Here is a 25,295-nt window from a genome sequence, read left to right as displayed (position 1 = left end):
AGACTCAAACTCAACAGAGTTTTAAACTAATAAGCTGGGAATAGTTTCTGCTGCTGAAGTTGCTTCCAGCTAAATAGAAAATTGTCTATTACATATAATGAAAACAGGCTCGAACCTCTTCTAATATGTAAACCCACAAGTGCAAAGTGTCAAACTAGTACCGGCATTTGGGAGGGGAACAAAGATATTTCCGAGAATCACTTGCCTCTAATTGATGTAATATGAACTATTTTGGCAAAGATAGAAAATATTTAATTATTTTCCCGTAGGATTGTTGGATTTTCTATGTTATGGGTGGAATTCAGTGCTGCGCTACAATGAACAATTCTTCTGCACAAACACTGCAGCTTGCCTCCTCTCCTCCCATGTGATGTTCTTGGGGGTTCTCCTTACACACACACCCCAAGCCTATTGTGAAGAAGAAGTATCTGAAGAAGTGTGCATGCACACGAAAGCTTATACCCAGAACAAACTTAGTTGGTCTCTAAGGTGCTACTGGACAATTTTTAAATTTATTCCCGAGCCAATTGTGAGGAGATGGGGGCACAAAGAGGGGAGGGGAGTGGGTAAAGCCCCCATTGCGAAGTTTTTGTGGAGGGGCTTCCACTGATAGGACTTGCTAGCTGAATTCCAAGCAATACTTCAGCACAGCAGCTTTCTGAATGCCGACTTGTTTGTTGTGGGCAAACTTTTTACGAATGAAAAGGTTAATTTGAGTGAATGTGAATGAATTCATTTTGCAAAAGGACCAAGTTGAACTGGTCCCTGATTGGACAGAATGAACTAGAACTAGTTTATTTCAAAATGAAATTTCCAAACACCAACTGTTTTTCCCTAAGGTCAGGTTCTGGATATTCCTAAAGAGTTGTCAGGAACAAGATAAGGAAGCTTGGTGGGTCCTTAACCCTCACCTTTAATTTTTATGTTTTAAAAACTATACAGCGTAACTTAGAACAATAGAATGCCTAAAGATTTTTAGACTATATCTAAATTTATAACATCAAAAACAAAGTGGGAAGTTTGCATTTTTAAACAAACTGTGCAACATGTACTGAAACATAGATTGCAAGATTGCACATTTATACTAATATTTAAACACTGAGAAAGTTGCTCATTAGGATATAGTTGATGGGCCCTTAACACAAGTCAGCTCTGCACAAAGGCTAACTCATGTGTCTTCAGAACAAAGGCAAAGGCTCTGTGACTCTTTGTGCTGTATCATTAGTAGTGATTAATAATCACAGGCTATGGAAGGAATGGATGGAGTCTTACCTGTGTTTTATGGAAGCCTGGGAAAGCATATATTTGCCTGTGTGCTATAAAAAGAATCGGAGGCTTGGAAACTTATCTATACTTCCAGGCACATACCCAACTTCAAAAGTAAAAAGATCATCAAAATGTTATGGATCAGATTCCACGTTTCAAAGCCACACATCAAAGGCACACAGCCAGCCATGTAGAAGGCAAAAGGAACTCTTTGACCAGAGAAAAGAAAATACAGTGGTGCCTCGCAAGACGAAATTAATTCGTTCCGCAAGTTTTTTCTTCTTGCGAGTTTTTCGTCTTGCGATGCACGGTTTCCCATAGGAATGCATTGAAAATCAATTAATGCGTTGCTAGGGAAACCGCCTTCAGACCAGGTCCGGGGACAGTCTGTCCCCGGACCTCTTCTGAAGGCTGGGGGGGGGAACAAGGGCTTTTCTTCCCACCCCCAGCATTTTAAAAAACCCCGGGACAGCGGAGGACTTCTCCGCTGTCCGGGCGATCTTAAAATGCTGGCGGGCGGCATTTTAAAATCGCCCCGACAGCGGAGGACTTCTCCGCTGTCCGGGGCGATTTAAAAGCCCCTGGGAAGGCAGGCAGGGGGGACAAAGACTTTTGCCCCCCGCCAGCCTTCAGAAGAGGTCCTGGACCTCTTCTGAAGGCGGGCGGGGGGCAAAAGTCTTTGCTCCCCCCCGCCTGCCTTCAAAAGGTGTCCCCGCGGCGGCGGGAGGTGTCCCCTGCCCCCCGCCCGGCTTCGGAGCACCGGGAGAAGCGATCTCCCCGCAGCCCCTTGCTGCAAAAGACGTCCGGGGGCAGCGGGGAAGAAGCGCTTCGCTTCCCGCTGCCCCCGGACCTCTTTTGAAGCAAGGGGCTGCGGGGAGATAGCGATCTCCCTGCAGCCCCTTGCTGCAAAAGACGTCCGGGGGAAGCGGGGAAGAAGCGCTTCGCTTCCCGCTGCCCCCGGACCTCTTTTGAAGCAAGGGGCTGCGGGGAGATCGCTATCTCCCCGCAGCCCCTTGCTTCAAAAGAGAAGACCCGCTGTCCCCAGGGCAAGCTTCGTTTTGCGAAGCAAGCCCATAGGGAAATTCGTCTTGCGAGGCAACTCGAAAACGAAAAAACCTTTCGTTTTGCGAGTTTTTCGTCTCGCGAGGCGTTCGTCTTGCGGGGTACCACTGTATCTAGTTTTTCCCCGTGAAGAAAACTGTGTTTTGGGTTTTGGGTGTTAAGCTGGGTGCCAGACCCCTGTAATCCTTGGATCCAGCAAATGTTAGGATTTTATCAAGGCTTCTAATTCTTGGAATAACCAGGCTAGCCTTCTGGTGAGGTAGTAGAAGGTGATGAGCCATTAAGAGGGGGTTAAGGGGCTCAGTGTGAGACAGCAATGGGTGGAGCCCCCTCCCTCAATAGAAAAAGCAATGTCTGAGAGCAATGTTTGATTTCTGTTTGATTCCCAAGCTGTGGCTATGGGTGAAACCCCTTTTGGGGTGTGAATGCCGCGAACCTCTCCATTGTAGGCTCAGGTTGCATATAAAAACTTCATAGTCTCTGCTGTGCCTCATTCCCAAAAGGAAACATGAACCCCAAGTAAGTACATGGAACCCCTCGCAGCGCTCCGAGATTGGGGTAGTGTGCAACTGAGTCTCTTTTCCCCCGCAGCCAAAGCTCACCAGAGCTCAGCTCCGGCACCTCTCAAGGGGGCGCCTTTGCCATTCCAAGAGAACAAGGGAGAAGTTCATGGTGAGCCCTGGCACCCTTTTCTTCTAAAAACATAGCACTGCGTCCAACAATATGTATGGTGCCAAGTCTTCTTGCTTTCATGAGACACACACTTTGCAATGTTTCTGAGAGCAGCGGTTCAGATGATGGTCTGGGGTGGTGTTGCTTGCAATGGAGTATTTTTGTTATTTAGGCATTTTAATCTTTTCTTTACCTCATTCAGACAACACTATCTTTCACCTTACTTTTCCTTTGCTACTGCTACTGGCATGTTAATTGTATCATGCTTTGGGATCTGGAAGCAAAGTCACTGAGTCACTGCTCTAATTCCTGGGACTTCCAGAGCCTTTTTTTCCCTTGTTATTTTATTTTTTGAACAGCAGACATGTTATCTCACAATCCCTTTTTGACAATCCACTCAGTTTCAAATGAGAGATACAGTTCCAAAGCTCGCTACACAGTACATCCCAGACAATACATTAAAAACCTGTCCATTTTATTATTTGATACACAGTGCATACACAGACACTGATGTAGCTACCAGGTGTTACATTGCTGAGTTTTGCAAATGCTGAGTTAAATATTTAAAAATCTAAGGCTCAGAAAAAAACTTAATATGGAGGCCAAATGGCCAAAATATTGGGAAATTTTAGAACAAGAAGGAGACAAATTGAAATTGCAGAGTTTTGAGAAATTAAAAGATAAAGTGCGAGACTGGCTTCATTACTATCAGATAATGGAGGCATATAACTTGGATAAGAAAATTGGCTTCCAGGTGGAAAAATCAAAATTAGAAACAGAACTGTTAGAACCTAAAACTAAGATTTTGTCAAAGATGTATAACTTGCTGTTGAAATGGAATACTCAGGATGAAATGGTCAAATCTGCTATGATTAAATGGGCACAAGATGTTGGACATAACATAATCCGAGACCAGGGAGAAGAGTCGGTGGAAGAAGATTGGAAAAAGTGTAAAGATTATTTACGGAAATACTGTAAAATTAATGAATGTTAGAATGATGTTGGATAGAAACTAAGTGGTCTTTAGCTGTAATGCTATAAGAGAATATGAGAAAATGGTTATTAATAGGTAAAAAATTTAATGTTATAATATTTTAAAATTGAAGATTAAGATGAATGAAGAGGGGAGGGATTTGCTGAATTAACAATTTGAACTGGAATACAGAAAAGGGAGGCGTGAGGAGGTCCGGGAAATAAGCAAATGAAAAATATGTGACGGAAAGACTGAATTGTTTTTAACTATTTTTATTTTGTATTTTTCTTTTTATTTTGTAATTTCTTGAAAATCTCAATAAATATCTTATTAAAAAAAAATATTTAAAAATCTGTGAAGCAGCATGGTAGTTTTATTTTGAACACAGGTGCTGTTGATTGCTTGGAACCTAAAGTGTATGTAGTAAAACCAGTCAGTTCTTAGGATTGTGGCACAAGCTTCAGAGCTGTTAGAACAGAGGTGGCTACCCTTTGACTCTTGACATGGTGGACTTGAGCTCTCATCAGCTCTAGTCCACATGACCACAGGTTGGCTCCCACCTCTCAAGTTGGAATATAAGAAGTTGCCTTGTTCTGAGTCACACTCTTGGTCCATGTAGCTCAGTGCACTGGTACCTTGGTTTACGAACAGCCCTGTTAACAAACTATTCAGTTTACGAACTCCGCAAAACCAGAAGTAGTGTCTTGGTTTGCGAACTTAACCTCGGTCTAAGGACGGAAGCTGAATGGTGGAAGAGCACCGGCAGCGGGAGGCCTCATTAGGGAAAGCGCACTTCAGTTTAAGAACTGTTTCAGTTTAAGAACAGACCTCCGGAACGGATTAAATTCGTAAACCAAGGTACCACTGTACTGTCAACAAAGCAGCTCTCCAGAGTTTCAGACAGGTATCCTTCCCAGCCATACCTGGACTTGCCCAGCTCATCAGCCAGAGAGACAGAGATGGATGTTGACTGCAGTTGCTTTTTTAAAAAAACCCATTGAAAATAAATAAAGATACAATTAGCATGATTTATTTGGATCAGTCAAGGTCCGGAGTATTAATAGGTTTGAAACTGAGTGGAAATTTTTGAAATGTCCAGTAATATTATGCACCTGCTCTTTTGTGTGTTTCTCTTTTGTGTTTGGATTGCATAGTTTATTTATATCGATATTTTATAAAAATCTGAAGTATATTTTAAAAATCAGCTCAATAATAAAACAACAACAACTGCAGCTGTTTGGCACAGATGGAACGTGACACTTGCTCGTGGAATTTAATGCACATTATCCTCTGCTTGTGTGTGTGGTTAAATAATCAATTTCTGCTTGACCTGGATAAGGTTTGGAGAGGAAATCCATAAGCAAATATTGCCTTGTGGGCTAACGGAGCTAACAGCACGTAAATGCTTTACCAGAGCTTCTACAGCAATGATAAATCACCAGTCCCTTAATTTTTCTTTAAAAAGCAACAACGTGTTCTATACTCAGCAAACCCACAGAATAAAACAGGCGTACACTTGAATGTCCCTATCTTCATCCGAGAAATGTTGGAGGCTATTTTAATGTCAGGATTCAAACTGTGGGCTCAGGTGTTGCTTTGTTATAGTGGAGGCTGACAACTGCTTCCCTTCCCCCAGTGTTTGAGGCAATAGTAGTAGTAGTAGTAGTAGTAGTAAGCATGCTGTTAGCTTTTGAAGGTGCTCATTATTAGTAGGATGTTGATATTGTGCATCAGCCTTCACTAACTTGGTGCCCTCCATATGTTTTGGACTACAGCCCCTGCGTCATGCTGGTGATATGAAGGGTGCCATATTGGAAAAGGCTGATTTACATCAGCAAATGTTTCTATTTTATCTCAGCTACTTTATTGGATCACCTATCAACTGTTGAGGCCATTATTAAATGCAGTAATATCCAGCTTACACCTGACTGTGAGTTCTTTACAGTACTAGTACAGTGGTACCTCGGGTTAAGTACTTAATTCGTTCTGGAGGTCCGTTCTTAACCTGAAACTGTTCTTAACCTGAAGCACCACTTTAGCTAATGGGGCCTCCCGCTGCTGCCACACCGCCACTGTGCGATTTCTGTCCTCATCCTGAAGCAAAGTTCTTAACCTGAAGCACTATTTCTGGGTTAGCAGAGTCTGTAACCTGAAGCGTCTGTAACCTGAAGCGTATGTAACCCGAGGTACCACTGTATCTCAAGAGCTGCTAGAGCTGCGATAGCATGCAAAGAGCTATTGGTTCTCATTGACTCAAACACCGTACGCAGAGCTACTGATTCACACATGCATGTTCTCTTTCAATTACTGCAGTAACAAGTGGCAGCTTTGTGTGTTTGTCAGTGTGTATGAACGAGCCATCAGAGGGAAAATGCCGCAGGCAGAATTTTGGAATGAGATGCTTTCCTGCGAGGCAGCAAAATGTAGGTGTGTATTAGAAATGGCTTCCAATCTGTCATGTTACCAAAAAGAGTGTTATGGAGAAGAACTGGAAGGAGGAAAATGGTGCAAATTGATGGTGATTTGGCTGTATGCTTATTTTGGGTGGCATCTAATGCTCTTCTTGGGAAGCCAGTAAGTTCAGTGTAACCTCTCCCCTCATGTAAACCAGCTTGATCACCACAAATTAAAAGATTTAACCTGTGCTTAATAGGATTTCACACCCTCAGGTTGCTGAGTTTCCCTGTCTCTGACTGCAGAATAATTCCTGCTTCATTTTTATATTATTCAAGCAGGCCATTTTTGAAGGAATAGAGGTAGCGACGTTCCCTCAGGCTTTTGGCAGTGTGCATTTGAATTTCATGAAGTAGTAATGCAGCAGCGTCTTGGCAGACCTCCCAGCCTTTGGTTCAGGCGTGACTGCAGTAACAATTAAAAGCAGAGGTGTGACGAGGGCAGAACCAGAATCCTGATTCCAAGGGGCTGTTTGTTCTTTGCAGCTAGGAAAGGAGTGGAAACTGCAGGTCACAGCTAAAATTCTACCCCCAAACAAACAAAACTTCAAACAGCTGAAATCTCTCCTTACAATATTCAGTGGGAAGAGAATTGGATATAGTTGTGCAAGAGGAGCCAATAGATATTTGGGAGTAAAAATAACAAGTAAAATAGGAGACCTGAACAAAAATAATTGCAGAGTCTCTGTGCCATGAATTTAGTAATCTGCTCCTGTAATGGGAAAACTACTTTTGTTTTTGCTAAACAGGGTCTCCACAGTAAAATGGCATTGTACATCTTTCCCTGGTCACTTATATCTGTGGATAAAGATCTGCTGGTGGTGACACATCTCTCTGCAGTGCAACATGCTGTGGCTCATACATATACTAGAGTAACGAGCTCTGGCACTTTGTGGTACTTCATTGTTTAGTTGTTTAGTCGTGTCTGACTCTTCGTGACCCCATGGACCAGAGCACGCCAGGCACTCCTGTCTTCCACTGCCTCCCGCAGTTTGGTCAAACTCATGCTGGTAGCTTCGAGAACACTGTCCCACCATCTCATCCTCTGTCGTCCCCTTCTCCTTGTGCCCTCCATCTTTCCCACCATCAGGGTCTTTTCCAGGGAGTCTTCTCTTCTCATGAGGTGGCCAAAGTATTGGAGCCTCAGCTTCAGGATCTGTCCTTCCAGTGAGCACTCAGGGCTGATTTCATTCAGAATGGATAGGTTTGATCTTCTTGCAGTTCATGGGACTCTCAAGAGTCTTCTCCAGCACCACAATTCAAAAGCATCCATTCTTCAGCGATCAGCCTTCTTTATGGTCCAGCTCTCACTTCCATACATCACTACTGGAAAAACCATGGCTTTAACTATACGGACCTTTGTTGGCAAGGTGATGTCTCTGCTTTTTAAGATGCTGTCTAGGTTTGCCATCGCCTTTCTCCCAAGGAGCAGGCGTCTTTTAATTTTGTGACTGCTGTCACCATCTGCTGTGATCATGGAGCCCAAGAAAGTAAAATCTCTCACTGCCTCCATTTCTTCCCCTTCTATTTGCCAGGAGGTGATGGGACCAGTGGCCATGATCTTTGTTTTTTTTGATGTTGAGCTTCAAACCATATTTTGCGCTCTCCTCTTTCACCCTCATTAAAAGGTTATTTAATTCCTCCTCACTTTCTGCCATCAAGGTTGTGTCATCTGCATATCCAAGGTTGTTGATATTTCTTCTGGCAATCTTAATTCCAGCTTGGGATTCATCCAGCCCAGCCTTTCGCATGATGAATTCTGCATATAAGTTGGCACTAGTTCTCTGCAATTTTATCATTTTTCCTGATGTTTTCCCTCTTACTCATCTTTATCCAGCTAATAGACTCGGTTGTTACTAATTCCAGTTCAGGTAGGAACTACACTGGGTTTTTTAGCATCTGGACAATGCCACCCATATACAAGCTTATGTTTTCAATATTTTTACAGATGTTTTGCCCCATTTTCTCCTATTCCTTTTCCTTTTTAATTTCCTTTTTATTCAGTTTCATTTTCACTTATTGTTTCATTTTCTTTTTTCTTTTTTTTCTTTTTTCTTTTCTGCTTTTCTTTTAATTTGCCAGGCATTCTAAATCTAAAATAAATAACAAAACTAACAAACCAACTTCATCTACCTTTTGGTAGGTCAATAATTTTTAAGAAATTATTGCTTTGGTCTATAGACCATTAAGAAATTAAAAGGTTCAAGTGTTTCAAAATAGAAAAGAAAAGAAAGGCCATTCAAAAATGTCAAAGGCTTTTTCTTTATCTATAATGTCAGCAAGATGTCCTTTAAAGTTTTGGACTTATAATCTCTGATGGTATGTTATATTTTCCTATGTTGTTGCTCAGTTTTCTCTTCCATTAAAACACTGTTTGATCTTAATGTGTATATTTATATCCAATGCTATTTAACATCCTTGCTAAGATACTGGTAAATATTTTTAGTCATCCTTTAAAAGTGATAGACTTGTATAATAAGATAGTAATACCAGATCTTTACCTTTTTTAAAGGAAACACTGCAGTTATGCTTCTTGCCTTGATTATGCCAACCTATTTTTCATCAGGATATTGCTTTTCAATGGGGGGGTTTGAATAGGTTTTATTTATAGTAAGTTTGAAAGGGTTCTATTATACTATTATATTTACCACTCAGGACCTGGGGCTTTGTTCTCCTCTTAAAGACTTAATGGATTCCAATATGTATTTATTTCAAATGGGTTTATCTAGTAATTACAATCAGAAGCAAAAAAATTATACCAACCAATTTACTTCAGTAAACACAAGATCTTTCAATGAGGGAATAAGCAGTGGAATTGCAGATCATTTGAAGAAAAAACAACAGATGGAACAAATTCTCCCAATAATGAAAGGAAATGATACAGCTAAATCTCTTTATATCAGCACATTTAAAAAATATAGTATTCTAAGTTATATAAGTCAAACAACCCAGATAAAGAAGAAATAGTGAAGTTTATATGTGAAATAAATAACAGGGATATTTGAATTCTTGCAATGCTGAAAAATGGATTTGCCAAGTCTCTTTTGGACTATCAAATGTTTTTTAAAAAGGCATTGGAAAGTGTGATAACATTGGCACCCTGAAGTTTTTAAATACACACACACACACACACACACACACACACACACACCCTTTCCTGATGATCATTGTGAACTGGAATTATTAGAGCAGATTCATAGGCAATTAGTTTGTTAATGAGCTGCTAAAAACATACATATTAAGGTGGACAGCCCAACTGAACATGTGGTTTCACTAGAGCAGTATTCTATTTTACTATTTTCCCAAAGATATGAAAAGAGGTGAGTTTTGTTAGTGGCCCTGTTCTCTTTCTTCCCCCTCCCCCAAATATAGGACAGGGTGGATTTGGATTGGATTGTTTTAAATTTTGCTGTGGCTTTTTCATTTACATCAAACTCTGGATTTTCTAATTTCAGGTGTTAACTATGGATATTTTCCCTCTGGTACAAAGAAAAAAACCATGTTTGGGTCCATCAAATTTATATTCTAAACAGACATGTGTGGAAGGATTGCTTGTAGGGGAAAAACATGCAATTAAATTTAGTACACCTCAATACGACATTGGCAGTGATTTGGATTAAGACTGACAGAACTTTTAGAAGGCCCAGAGAGCAAAAGAATCAATTAATTTAAAGAGAATCTGATTGCATCCAGTGTGAGCAGCCTAATTCAGAGTAACTAGTAGGGCTCTCAAGTCTGTGAGAGGGTATAATATTGTCCAGCAACACAGTGCTATTAACAAGCCAACTTTTGTGCTGGGTGGGTTTCATGCACAACAGCTCTAAGCTTATGGTAGTCAGGAGGGATTCTAAAGGTAAAGGGACCCCTGACCATTAGGTCCAGTCGTGGCCAACTCTGGGGTTGCGGCGCTCATCTCGCTTTATTGGCCGAGGGAGCTGGCGTACAGCTTCCGGGTCATGTGGCCAGCATGACTAAACCGCTTCTGGCAAACCAGAGCAGCACAGGGAAATGCCATTTACCTTTCCGCCAGAGTGGTACCTATTTATCTACTTGCACTTTGACGTGCTTTCGAACTGCTAGGTTGGCAGGAGCAGGGACTGAGCAACGGGAGCTCACCCCATCGTGGGGATTCGAACCGCCAACCTTCTGATCGGCAAGCCCTAGGCTCTGTGGTTTAACCCACAGCGCCACACACGTCCCAGGAGGTATTCTAGTAGGTGCTTAAAGGTTAAAGCAGAAGGCAGCTGCCTGAATCTCTATTGGCAGAGCATCCAATAGGAACCTTCAGACTGGGGTGGGATTATGTTCATACTCTTTAATGAAGGCACTTCAAACCTAAAAGGGTGACTTGTTTGCCACCAATTGTCCATTGTTTAGAAACCCCATCCTTTCCAAAGTAGACAGCCTAAGAAAGCTGGCTCTTAGGGAGCTCTTTTTACTGTCTTGCCTGATATGTCTTCTCCTACCCTTTAGCCTTTCAGACTCCTCCCTCTGAGTGAATGCTGCCTCTGCTTCCACTTTTTTTTGGCTTTTAAATTGCTTTATTGAGCTTAAAAAAACAACAACACAAAATCAAAGTTATCCATAATAAAAAATGAACAACAAACAAATTATCAATATATGTTATACTTTATCACAGTCTTCTTTTGGTTTCCAATGACTTCCTGCCAATTTCATGTAGCTTTAAATATGTATTTATCTAGTGCACTATTCATCTCTATTTTTAATAATTACTTAACAAAGATAATGTACTTTCTTAAACTTATTAAGTGGATTACAGAAGCTATTCAAAGGCTGCCACAGACTTCATACTGTTACAATCTTTAATGTAACTTTTAAATAGATACCATTTATTAAAAAATACTTGATCTGCATGGTCTCTTATTTTTCCTGATAACTTAGCCTGCGTATTCCATAAATTTTTGTTGCCACTCTGACTTTGATGGTATTTCCCCTCCTTTCCAGTTTGAGGCTATTAAAATTCTTGCGGCCACTTGCGTAGAAAAATAGTTCCCTTGCATTTTTTGGAATGCCAGGACCTAATATTCTGAGAAGGAAGGCTTCTGGGGTTTATATATATATATAAACACAACCTTAAACATTTTTTAAAGTTCCATATGTATTTCATCCCAGAAATCCTTAATTTTTTTGCATGTCCACCACATATGCAGCATAGATCCCACTGCTTCTCCACATCTCCAGCTTTTATTTGATACGTTTTTGTACATTTTGGATAATTTTAAAGGGGTCCTGTACCAACAAGACTGCATTTTTAAAAAAAAATCTCTGTGTGTAGCAAGTAGTGAATCTCATATTAATTTTCCAGAGGTTTCCCCAATCCTTCATTAAGATATTATAACCAAAGACAGATTTTACCTCCTCCTCCTTGACTTCCCATTCAAGGAGGAGTTGGTACACTTTAGAAAGCGTCTTTACTTTAGAGTTAATCAGGTCATTCTCTAGTCTAGATGGTTCTGTTGTGAATCCTTTTCTTTTGTCTACTTTGAATGTCTCATACAATTGATGGTATTGGAGCCATTGCCGCTGCTTCCACTTAATAACCTGAGCCAGTGCTTCCTGGGAATAATAATACAGGGAGCTGCCTCACACTGAGTCAGACCACTGGGTCCATCTAGCTCAGCAGTGTCAACATGGACTAGCAGTGGTTTTTCAGGCTTTCAAACAGGGAATCTCTCCAGCCCTACCTGATATGCTGGGATTGAACAGGGAATTTTCTGCCATGCAAGGCAGCAGCTGCTCTTCTAGTGAGCTTTGCCCCTTTCCCAGAAGAAAGTCTTTGAATCAGTGCTCCACAAAACTAAATTGTGCATAGGATTGGGAAAGCAATGTGGTCACCTTTGAAGGTTGGTTTCCTTTAGTACTTGGGTGTTGTGTCCCAACGTGTTCTTTCCTCCAGACCAATATAACGTTCTCACCTATATTCATGTATGCTGCACCCTATGGAATTCTTTTCAGTAACCGCCTGACGTTGATGGAATAGCTCAGTCAGTAGAGCATGAGACTCTTCATCTCAGGGTCGTCGGTTTGAGCCTCGCATTGGGCAAAAAGGTTCCTCCATTGACAGTCCAACGCTACAATGCTATGAGTCTGTGGCCACCTAGGGAAGGAGCTTGTGCTCTGCTGCATTTATTATTCTGAGTTCTGTTTCTGTCCAGTGAGTAAGAATCAAAGCATCAGGGGCGCCATCTATGGGGGGCCAAGGGCTCAAAAAAATTCAAGGAGGGGGCCACCCCCCGTATTCTGTGGCCTGCCCGCTGGGACTTCCCACAGACACACAGGCCCTGTTGGGCCTTCCTGCAGCCATGACAAGTCCTGTCTGGCCTCCTTGCTGCTGCAGAGCTGGACTTCCGGGTTAGTGCCATCGGCTAATGGCGGATTCCCTCCGAGCTCTGGAGGGAATCGGCTCCGCAGGATTTGGGTCTAGCCGCTGCGGCGACGCGGGGACCCTTAAAAATCACAGGCGGTGAAGCCTGTGAACCTGGTGACTCGGCGGGCACCATTTGCGCCCCCCGACCCGCAAAGGAGCCTTTTTAAAGGCTTCGGAACGGGGGACGGGGTGAGTGGCGTGGTGCTGAGAGTCGACTGCTTCTCCTGCAGAGTGAAGCCGCAAGCCATGGTTGGAGAGCGCTGACTTCTTCTTATGAACAATTGGACTTTAAAGCAGCAACCCGTGAGTAGTACGGAAATTGGACTTGTAAAGAAAATTTTTTTCTTTGAATTAGGCACGATCGGGGAAGGCGCAAATAGGAAGTCCGTCTCCCCGTCTTGTATATAATCTAAAGCAAGGACCAGCCAACTAAGGTCGAGAGGATTTTTTTTCTTTTTATTGGGTAAAGACTTTAATTTCACGATTTGGCAGTTTAAGTAATCTAACTGGAGGATAAGAGCTAATTTGGGGAGCTGAAGTGCCACCCCCCCCCCCGGACCCGGGAGTGATCTGTGAGAGAGCCTGTTGAAGAGATATTGAAGAGTTTGACAGCTGTCAAATTAGCTGTCAAGACGGGAAAAGAGAAATTTGTTTTTTATTGTCTCTGCTGGTTATATCCGTTACAATTTAGCTATATTTTGTTGAAAACAAGGAAAAACTGATACAAACTTACTTGACTTTTGGATTTGAACTGGAAGGAATACTAAGTAACCAAAATCCCTCTAGGGGGGGTTTTGGGACATTACAAGAATGGCTGAAGGAGGGAAGATTCAAGACAAATTGGACAGAGTTTTCTTTCTCTTGGGAAAGTTACAAGGCCAAATTGATGTTTTGGCTATCAACGTTGCCACTCTGGACTTAACAGTAAACAAATACATGGAATTTGATAAGGATTTGATCCAGGAAGTTCATGCAGCTGGACAAGAGGCGAAATTTGAGAACTTTGAGAGTGTGGAGAAAGAGATACATGTTGTTTCTGAGGAAAAGGAAGGAGGAGATGTAATGTTGCAGATGGCAAAAGAGAGCCAGAGGCCTGACATGATAGCTATAAAGGAAAATAAGAATTTGATGAGGAAAATCTGGTTCGAGCTGGAGATTGAAGAATGGAGGGATCTCCTTATGTGGAGATCTGAAGACCCAAGGATTACAAATTTGATTAAGGTGAAAGTTGGAGCTTTGGGGACATTTGGACTTGAAAGGAGTAAGAAACAAGTTTTGAGCTCCACTTTGAAGTATGGCGGTCTGGCTGGAAGAAACACTGTCCCTATCGGGCCAGAGCGCCTCCGAGATCTGGCGTTTAACATTAAGGACTATCAAAAAAACCGGCAGAGAGGAACTGAGAGAGAATTAAGAGCCTTGGACATGAGATCTCCGGGCTGATAGTAGATTAAGACTGTTGGACATTTGTTGGGGATTGAAAACGGGAAAGGGGACGGGGTGGGGTTTGGGGATCCAAAGGGTGTATAATTATAACCTGTCTTTTTTCTTTTTTATTCTGTTTTGTCATTAATATGAAAAGTGGGGAATTCGTGGAAGGGAATTTGGGTCGACTTTAGGAAAAGGATTTAAGAATGAGCATTGATGTATAAACTTTGACGTTGTAAAACTGGTTTTTGAAATTGAACTAATTATAAAAAGGTTAAAAAATTGGGGATAAGAACCTGCTGAATTAACAATTTGAATTGGAATATAAGTAGGGGAGGTGTGGGGAAGTCAGGGAAATATGTTACAGAAAATAAGGATCGTAAACTGTATATGTTTTCTTTTTTTGTTTTTTCTTTTTGGTTTTTTTTAATGGAAAATTCTCAATAAATATCTATTTTTTTAAAAAAAAAATCCTTGCTGCTGCAGAGCTACTGCTGGATTTATACAGATTTGAAACTGAAACTCCATGTTGTTGTTTTAAAAAACACCCTTAACAAAGCGCAAGATCACATGGCTTGGTTGCCATGGGGATCATTGCTCGGTGTTCTGCGTGAACCATGTAGCTAGTAACCCAAATCCACCTTGCCGAGTTTCTGCTGACGCAGGAATTTGGAGGCTGGAGAGCAAAGGGAATGGAATGCTCTCTATGTCCATGTGACCTGGTTTATTTCCAGAGCCATCTTGGGAAACTTCTGCTTGGTTGCAAACTGGGAAAACGAAAAGGCTACTGTATAGGAACATGGTGTTTTTATATTTACCCTTAATGAGGAAAGGCAAAAGCCTGTAATTGGAGACTCACTTGCTTGTGGTGTTTCTGAAGAAAGAACATGTCACATCCCGATTCTGAGTTTATTCCAGATGCGCAAAACAAGGATTCCGTTTACTCGGCCTGCCCAGTAGTATGTCACACCATTCAAAATCAAATCATTATGCTTTTATGTTGCTTCTTGGAGTGAGGCAAAGCCAGATGTTGTAACAGATGCATGGCTGCTACCAAGAGCAGCACCCCATGCCCACCCCAAGCCTGCTTTTTCTCTCTTCTGTAATGCCTAGTAATACAGAAAGCATAACATGACATTGATGGTCTGACTTTTCCCATCTCCGCTCCCACCTTATTGGCAGCTGCTTGTATATGGAGGAGTTCGCTGTGGAAATACTTCGCCATTTGCACCCAGCTGCATTCTCCTTTATTCCTGCTCTTGCATCTGTTGCCAAGAGAATGAAGCTTTATTCCCAGACTGCTTGTGATCACATTAGCAGGTTTCTGCCACCCTATCCTTAATCCCATTAGACTTCACAAGGGCATCTGTTTGGCCCATGTAGCTTGACTAGGAATAACCCAGAGTTTGCTGTGGGGAGACTTAAGTGCACTTAGCCCAAACACTAAGAACACATAGAGCCTTCAATGGCATTCATATTTTACATTGATTTAATGCAGAAATACGCTTAAATGGCATACGTTCTCATCAAATGCTGAACGGCCTTCAGCAACATGTCTAAGGCCACTTAGATGTTTAATCTGTAGTCTTCCCCATTTTCCGATTGTGACCTTTTAGGGAGCCACCTTTTAAATGTTCATCTATACCTGGCTATCTCCTTTCTCTCTCTCTCCCCCACCCTCTTCTCCTTCTCTTGAAGACATAAGCAACCCTAAACCAAGAAACAGAAAATAGTGGTAGCGCCATTGATGAGGCCTACCATTGGTAGGGGCAAAATGAAGTTGTGAGTCATGACCCACCAGTTGGGGATCAATGATCAAGGGTAGAGAGTCTGCAGTGCTCCAAAAGTTCATTGAATCATAGAACTGTAGAGTTAGAAGGGACAACGAGAATCCAACCTCCTGCAAGGCAGGAATCTTTTGCCCAATGTGAGGCTCCAACCCACAACCCTGAAATTGAGTGAGTCTTGTGCTCTTACTGGCTAAGCTGTTGAACTCCAACTCTCATCTGCCGGCTGGGGATCAAGAATGCTGGGAACTGTAGTCAAGCAATATCTGGAGGGAGAAGTATCTCCAGCCCTGGCTTAAATGGTCCTCTGTTTTGGTGGAAACATGGAGTAGATAATTCTGTACCCAAATGAATCCATCATGTAGGAAACTCATGCTTTAATTTTGTGCTGCTTGTGTCTATACATATGTAATGCATCTCCTCAGCGCATTCTCATGAGACCTGCAGAATAATCCATAACCACATCTCTTAACTTTCACAAAAGGTTATCTTATTCATTAGTCTCTTCCTAGGGCAAGATCTCAGTATTTTGTTAAAAGTCCCTCTTGTTCCTTCCTACCTTATTTTTTATTAATAAAGCTTTTTCATAACACTGTTTTATGTCCAATGTTATGTACTGCTAGCTCTAAACTAAGCTGAAGATGATTTCATGCCTCATTAGAAGTCAGACAATTTCAAACATTTCACTTTCTCCATTACTGTGTGTTTAAAATTCCATACAAATTAGAATAATGCTGATCACTGCCGTGTATAATGAACTTTAACATGTAGGGGGAGGCCTAATCAAGTCTGGGTTTTAAGACCATGCGCTGAGACAGAGGTTATTGTTCCGAATCTCTCCCACACTTTGCTGCAATGGAACCTCTGGGATTGTTCATCGACAGGAAGATCTATCGCTTCATAAAAGCAGGACAAGACCCTTGCTGGCTCTGAAAGTGTTTCTAGCCGCCCACACAGGCACAGAAAATGGCTCTGTGATTTGGAATCTCTACTCCCCCCTTGGGGTTTAGGTTTTCAAACAGCAGACTCAAGGACGTGCATTTGGGATCAGTGTTGCACTGTGGTGTGCAGCAGGCATAAAATATAAGAATAATAAATGTTACGAGCAAATAATGAATGGAGGGGGTTAAAGTAATGTCATTGTTCTGCCAAGATTTTGAGTGCTCTGCTCGAGGTAAGACTTTGCTATTTCCTTCTCTCTCGTAGGTGCTTCAGAAGCTGGGGAAAGCTGATGAAACAAAAGATGAACAGTTTGAAGAGTATGTTCTGAACTTCAAAAGGCAAGAGGTCAGATTCTTTGATGTTGATGACGGTTGGCTTTTATAAGCTTTTTATGTCTGTTTGCATGTAAAGTTGTAAGGCAGGAGTGGGGAGCCTGTGGCCCTTCGGATAGTTCCTGGGCTGCAACACCCATTGCCCTCGACTGTTGGCCATGCTAGCTGGAGCTGATAAGATTTGTGATCCAGCAACATCTGGAGAGCCAGAGGTTTCCCCATCCCTGTCGTAAGGCAACATGGGAAACCAATGCTGGGGGGAATTGTAGGAGCTAAAGCTTTCAGACTTTGCTCCGTCTGTTTGTCTGTCATGGATGAAGAAGAGTTTGGATGTGATATCCCGCTTTATCACTACCCAAAGGAGTCTCAAAGCGGCTAACAGTCTCCTTTCCCTTCCTCCCCCACAACAAACACTCTGTGAGGTGATATCCCGCTTTATCACTACCCAAAGGAGTCTCAAAGCGGCTAACAGTCTCCTTTCCCTTCCTCCCCCACAACAAACACTCGGTGAGGTGAGTGGGGCTGAGAGACTTCAGAGAAGTGTGACTGGCCCAAGGTCACCCAGCAGCTGCATGTGGAGGAGCGGGGAAGCGAACCTGGTTCACCAGATTATGAGTCCACCGCTCTTAACCACTACACACTAGATCCTTTACCTATTTGCTATGGAATGCCTACATGTCTCCCACAAGGCCCTCTAAACTTCATGGGAGATACAGGCCAAGCCTCTTTGACTTCCTTGTGACCCCACATGGACTGTACCCTAAAATACAACACTCCCCTGTAAGGGCTGCTAGGAGTTGTCCTCTTTCAGGGAAGCTTATCCACCTCAGACTCTCAGGGCAAAATTTCCACCACCACCCAGAGACAGGCAGAGGTCTGTCGGTTGGTTGCTTTTCCTTGCAGTTGCTGCTTGCCCACTTAGAGAATTAAGTGCATGGTAGCAGTACTGCTAGAAGCAGCAGCTGCTCTCTGTCCTTCGACTCTGAACAGGAACGTGGAAGAGAATATGCCACCATAGGTATCAGTGTGGTGCTGAGGTTCAATATGTTAACCAAAACTCTATGGACAATTGCACTTCTCTGATTTCGCAGTGCAGTTCTGCAAGCTGAATGTGTGCGTGCTTTTTTAGTGAAAATAGCAAAAATGCATTGTATTGGGGCACATATTAGGAAAAATGCCCACAAAGATATGTACATTTTTTTAAAGAACAAGTTGAGGTGGATAGTGCTCAGGTTCTTTAAGAAATTAGTCTTACCCTCGCATAAAACGCTCCCAAATCAGCAGTTCTTATTAAGACTGACAAGAGAAGTAATGGTAATAAATCAAGACTGTGTAGCTCAGACTGTCCCCAAGGTTTTCTCTTTTACTAGGAGGCATCAAATTAAAAAATCTGACAGTTCCACTGTTTGTGTTGGATCCACTTGGGGAACATCCATTTGGGGCCATGGAAGGGAACGGCCCATTGCCCCATAGATATGAAAGCAGAATTAGGTCCTATCTTGGTAAATTGCAAACTAAATTGTGAATTTTTATTCTTTTATGGTGTGTTGCTGTATGCTAATGTGCCCCATTTATGTGGAATATAAACCTGTCCATCCTTCCTTACAGCCATCTTAATGAACACGTGTCTGATTTCCCAGCTTACAGACGGACATCCCTCAGTGTGTGTGTGTGTGTGTTTATGTTTTCTTGTGCTAATGAAGTTTTTTCTTTTCGTGCTGATTAAAGAGTATGCTTTTGTAGTGTAGGTAAGCTCCCCAGGCAAAATTCTGACTACAATCTGACACCTTTACAGTAGCTTCAAAGAAATAATTTAAAGGTTATCAGGCAGCCAGCAATGGGTCTGTAGGCCTTTCATAATTACACAGTATATTCAGCGTATCATGAAGAAGAGCTTTCTGACTCTAAAGGTCTCCTTAAGGACTTTTGACAAGAGCCTCTTTCTTTTGTTAATACTCCTTTGATAGAGGCAGATGGAATCCATAATAGAGGTAGCTTGCAGCACATAAGAAGTTTCAGTGGATTCCCATCCCTCTCTCTGCTTTTTGCAGAAGTTGCAATATGCACTCCCACATTTTTTCTGGGTTGCTTTTTGTCAGGGCTGATCTGGGAGCAGCTGCCGGAGTGGAGCTGGGAGCCAGGAACCAGGCGTTGTGTCAGGAGATCAAGACAGGCACACCAGAGCCAGGGAGACCGTAGCTCCCCAGGCAAAGAACCAGGGCAGACAGGAAGCCTTTTGTAGCTCTACCTGCCCAGGAAGCCCTAGTGGCCAGGATGACACACAGATTGCATCCCTTGTGGCTTGTCACATGGAGCAGGCACGTTCTGAGCTGAAATTTACTATTTCTGGCTCTGTGGCTCTGGACACTTCTTCAGATTCCAGTTCCTCAAAGCTTCCCTGAAAATTCAACTCAGTAAGATGTGGGTTGGCGCATTAGAGTCATGGAGCTGTGAGGCTGGTAGGAGATCAGAAGTTCATCTAGTCCTACAGTGTGTGCTGAAGCAGGATCTTTTGAGCCAGCTTTCCTTTCAGGCAGCAACCATGTTATCTGCTGTTTGTTTCAACCGTCTAGAATTCTTTCTTTGCTGTAGACACCAGCTATACTACTCTTTTGCTCAGTAGATACCTTCTGAAATTTTGTTTGTACTTAAAGTGGAAGAACAGCATTGGTGTTTCTTTCTTAGTGTTCTTATTTAAAGAAAATGCTGCATGCAGATAGCTAATTATTTAGAGATATGGGAATGTCCTTCATCTCTCCAATAGATCCACATTTGTTCCACTGTGTTGCATATGTGATATGACATTGTTTCTTTAATTGCTTTTCAGGCAGAAGGTACCAGACTCCAGAAAGAGCTCCGGGGATATTTAGCTGCCATTAAAGGTAATTGCAGTTAAAATGCATCTTTTAATTTTAATTTTAATTTTCGCTGCAAATTTTAAAAGTTCAAATGAATCGTTTGTTTTGTAGATCTTATAATGTACAGTTAGGTTGCTTCTGGATCATGGGTAGGCAGACTAAGACCCAGGGGCCGGATTCTGCCCAATCGCCTTCTCAAGCCAGCCTGCGGACGGTCTGGGAATCAGCGTGTTTTTACATGAGTAGAATGTGTCCTTTTATTTAAAATGCATCTCTGGGTTATTTGTGGGGCCTGCCTGGTGTTTTTACAGGAATAAAATGTGTGCTTTCATTTAAAATGCATCTCTGGATTATTTTGGGGGCATGGGAATTCATTCACCCCCCCCCCCAAAAAAAATAGTCCGGCCCTTCACAAGGTCTGAGGGACAGTGGACTGTCCCCTGCTGAAAAAGTTTGCTGACCCCTGTTCTGGACAGTTGCTTTTTCCAGGTGCCTCAGTGTCATGGCAGATGACTAAACGCCAGGGGTTACCCCTCCCATCCTGTTTCACCGCCTGAGGCGAAGTGAAAAGGTCTGCCCCCCCCCCCCGATGAAGCCTCACTTACTGGGGTTTCACAGCAGCAGCACCTTCTTCCACTGAGTTTATCATGAGATCTTGTGGAATTTTGGCAAGGTCTCGCTGGAAGAAGCCACTGCAGCTGCCACGGCCACACAACCCGGGTAGCAGGGTCAGGTGGGTGGCATTGCCCCATGGGATTCTACCGCCCGAGGCAGCTGCTTCAGCCAACCTAATGGGCAGGCCTAAACTCATTCACTTGGAAGAATGCGGCTGCTAGCCTACATGGGCTGCCATGACCAGCATAATGAGAAACGCCAATCTTGTTACTAAACAGCTGAACATCCATAACTCTTTAGTGCGGTGCTCCCACCCCGAACATCAGTTGTCTCTGTGCTATCTGACCAAATAAAAACTGGAATCTACTCTAGGTTTAGGATAAGAAGAAATGCACTTTAATCAACCAGGTAGCTGAATTCTGCTTTAGACTAGAGTGTGTGCACATGGCAATCAGATTCTTTTTCAACAAGTAGGTCAAGTATGAACAGCCAAAGTTTCAGGAAGACTTTTTTGATAGGGTAGTGGGGAGAATTAGGGAGTTGTCATCCATACCTTTGCAGGGTAGCATGTTGGCTTCTCCCGAACTACAGTCTGAGGAGCTGGAAGAAGGTTTGCAGTGTCAGCTTCACAAGTGTCCTAGTTTGTTAACTTGCATTTGATAAGTTTTATGTTTGCTTTTGAATGCTAGATGAAGGACAGGTTTATAAATGGATGAAATAAACAGCTCCAATATTTTTAAGGGCAAATATAAGGGCAAAGCTCTCCAAAATATGGCCTTCTTGAGATCCCATCTTTGATGAGATGATTCCATCCTCTTGTTCACACTCTTTCCCTGTGCAGTTTTGTCAAGAGGAACTAAATGAGGTGTAGAAACTGTTGCAGCCACTAGTTTTGATTTAGGAGAGGTGTGAATATGTAATTATATAATTGGATGTGCCCAAATAACTATTTTTTGGTTGCCTGGCTTTTAATATAGGTTTTGTTTTGTTTGATCTGCTTTTGGAGCAACAGCAATGGATCCTGGATAATTGCTGCCAGTCTGAGTAATAATTCTGGGCTTAATGAGTCAATGGTCTGACTTGGAGTGAAACAGCTTTATATTTTTTCTTGCTGCCTTGAGATCTGGCCATAAATATTTCTAGTATCTGCTTATTAAATGGAATGATTCAGCTAACTAGCAGCAAATGATACTGTTTCAGAAATTGATTCCACATATTAATTGCTTATTCTTTCATGTCTGGTTCTGACTTATCTCCGCACTTGTTTCATTTAATTTATCTACCACTGTGGCAGTAATGGAAAAAACAACCTCAGAGCAAAGAACCTAATTTAACTAATCTGCTCAAGATTTGATAATGTGCCCCCTTGTCTCAGTGTTGTTCTATATAATATGAGGCCATGCTCTCTGTAAGTTCATTTGCAATATGAGACATATAATTTAATGAGCTCATATTTGATTTTTATCATCTCCGGTTGCTATTTTATTAGGAATGCTCTATAATTATATTAATTAACTTGTTGATTTGTATCTTTTCTTCTTGACTGTAAGCTGCTGTGATGGTCATTGAGCACTAGAAGAGTAGTATCTTTGTGTGTTGTTGTTGATGCTGATACCAATAAGGCAGTTTCATACCCACTTAAATTAATGACACTTTTAAAAACACTTGACCTCATCCTGCACTCTTGTTTATACATACACACAAAGCATGGTGGTTTTCTTGACTTGCCTCGAAGTGTCACATGACTGTCTTTAGCCTTAGACCAATAGATGCAGTTCCCCATTCTCTGTAATAAAATTCCTATAATCCACGGATAACTCTCAGATACGCCATTTATGTCCCCCTTCCCCCTTCAGCATTCCCCTTCTGCTATTCATCCACTGTTCCAAGACTTTATGGTAGTGATCCAGGAAATGAGTTTCGTAATAAACTGTAGTGGATTTACAAGGTCTGGTGGTACGGCTGGGAGCCCTGATGCAGTTAGCTCCAGGATTCTGCAGGGCCAACAGTCAAGACACGACAAATTGTCTGGGTGTTCTGCACAGCAGCCTGTGTAGGCTTTTCTGTACAGCTGACAGGCTCTGTGCAATGCCCTTTGGGAGTGTGCGGGAACTCCAGCCTGGATCATAGAATCATAGAGTTGGAAGAGACCACAAGGGCCATCGAGTCCAACCCCCTGCCAAGCAGGAAACACCATCAGAGCACTCCTGACATATGGTTGTCAAGCCTCTGCTTAAAGACCTCCAAAGTAGGAGACTCCACCACACTCCTTGGCAGCAAATTCCACTGTCAAACAGCTCTTACTGTCAGGAAGTTCTTCCTAATGTTTCGGTGGAATCTTCTTTCTTGTAGTTTGGATCCATTGCTCCGTGTCCGCTTCTCTGGAGCAGCAGAAAACAACCTTTCTCCCTCCTCTATGTGACATCCTTTTATATATTTGAACATGGCTATCATATCACCCCTTAACCTCCTCTTCTCCAGGCTAAACATGCCTTCGCATTGAGGATTGAAATGAGGCTCTCAATACATGGTCACCGTAGCTTGGAAAAGGCTGTCATACCTACACAAATCTTAGCAATGATTTGTGCATTCTCCACATTAAAAGCTCCATTCCATCCCAGAGACAGAGGCGGATTTAGGGGGGGGGGTGATAAGCTGAATGGGACGCTGCAACAGCGAGTTGCCAACAAATTTTAGCGTCACAGAGGGCGCAACTGACATTTTAAAGCCCAAAGTCCACCACTGCTAGAGACCATTGCATGAGGACCGCCCATATTGTAAACCTATAAAAGTCAATACATTTTCCATTTCATTGTTGTAGGTTCATTCTCCTCAGGGTTGAAGAGTACTTGCTCAGAATAGGTCAGGATGAACATTGCTTTTGTCATGCGTGTGTGTGTTTGTTTGATTGTGTGTGTGTTTTAAGCAACTGAAGAGCTCTACGATAGTTCATTTATGCTCAGTCATGCTTTCTCATTTCTGTTTGTGCTACCTGCACTGATTGCACAATGTGGAAAATGGATCCTTCCTGGGGAGAAAAGCATGGTGAAAACCACCCTAGTTTGGTATACTCAGCTGCATTCATTATGGAAGGGGAGAAAGCTCTCTATGTAATTCTGCAATAAATTATCTTTAACAAATTATAACTTCTCTGTGACCATGCACAGACAGTTATTCGTAGACTTGAAAGCAAAATGGTGGAGACATCATTTTTCAGTTTAGTTCTCATTTCTGTTATTTACAAATGGATTTTTTTCTGGAAGCAAATAACACAGACACTAAATTCGCAGAAATCAACAGTTAGGGAAATATCGGGGAAATGGAACAAAACTGCCATGTGAACACAGGTCTGATGTCTGTCACATAAGTTTAATTCCCAGGATCCCTAGGAGACAGGCGCCAATAGTTAGTGCCAGTTTACGTTGTGCTAATTCTGTGAGCCCCCAGTCTGTGATGGAGGGGCAGGTGAGGGCGAACTGAATAAAAAAGACACTCTGATTGGTGGCATTCTAGCCCATCCCCGTGCTAAAGTAGTGAAATGTTGTAACTAGTGGGGGCAATTGGGGCATATGCCAAACTTCCTCCTTAAACCTTCTTTGAAGTGTACCGTGTGAGGCTGGAACTATGCATTAACTCAGCAACCACATGTTCCCAAATTCTTGTATGGGAAAGAATCCTGTGCTTGCCAGTTTTCCCATGCAAATGACTCTGTTCAAGGCCTTTTCTCCCCCAGCTACCTTCTTTCTTGTTTAGAACCTGGATGGGGAACAAACCTATTTTGACATAGCCTCAAGGAGTCTGTGCAAGACCCAGTAAAAAGAAGACAAGGCTTTCTGCACCTTTAGGAGTTGTGTAGGAGAGCAAATATCAGCAGGTGCAGCAGGTCACGCAAGCTATAGCTGCTGACGTTCCCTCTTCTGTTGAACTATGAGAGGTGCCTCTTTTGCATCTCGGCACCCTAGGGAAGGGTAAAGCAGCCCTTTCAAGCTGCTGGTTTCCCCCAGCATGTGCCACCCCCTCCTCATATTAGCACTAAAAGAGAAACAGTGTTCCCACCTCTGATTCCCAAGCCCAAACCTATATCCCAGGCATAGGCAAACTCAGCCCTCCAGATGTTTTGGGACTACAACTGCCATCATCCCTGACCACTGGTCCTGTAAGCTAGGGATGATGGGAGTTGTAGTCCCAAAACATCTGGAGGGCCGAGTTTGCCTATGCCTGCTATATCCCTTGTAAGATGTAGCTCCACCCTAAGTTCTGTTCTGTGCCAGCCATTATCCCTACAATACCTTATAGCATCTTTTTCCAACCGAGTGCCTTGCCGGTGTTTTGGACTAACAACTCCCATCTATTATTCCTTTCTAGTTCTCCGTTAAAAGGAGGGCTATTGATGTTACCCTGGTTCCCTGTTTCTGCTCCCTGATTATAACCAGGTTTTGAGATCATCTGAAGTCTCCACACTCGTGGCACACAAAACATCAAATTCAGTAAAGTTTCCTGTAAAAAAGGGGGAGGGGGGTTG

At 42.6% G+C, this 25,295-nt stretch overlaps 1 protein-coding gene across 5 annotated transcripts in view; it reads left to right on the top strand.

Annotated features, from left to right (window-relative positions):
• AMPH (amphiphysin) overlaps nucleotides 1-25,295 on the top strand; it is a 91,206-nt gene that overhangs the window by 27,349 nt on the left and 38,562 nt on the right. For all 5 annotated transcript variants that reach the window (XM_083468809.1, XM_083468807.1, XM_083468805.1 and 2 more), the window contains exons 2-3: nucleotides 17,233-17,313; nucleotides 20,128-20,182. In XM_083468809.1, the coding sequence (XP_083324935.1) occupies nucleotides 17,233-17,313; nucleotides 20,128-20,182 (136 nt within the window). The remainder of the gene's footprint in view (nucleotides 1-17,232; nucleotides 17,314-20,127; nucleotides 20,183-25,295) is intronic.

This window comes from Podarcis liolepis (assembly GCF_965112155.1).
Source record: "Podarcis liolepis genome assembly, chromosome: 12".
Taxonomy (NCBI): Eukaryota; Metazoa; Chordata; class Lepidosauria; order Squamata; family Lacertidae; genus Podarcis; species Podarcis liolepis.
This window is presented reverse-complemented; position numbering and strand designations above follow the sequence as displayed.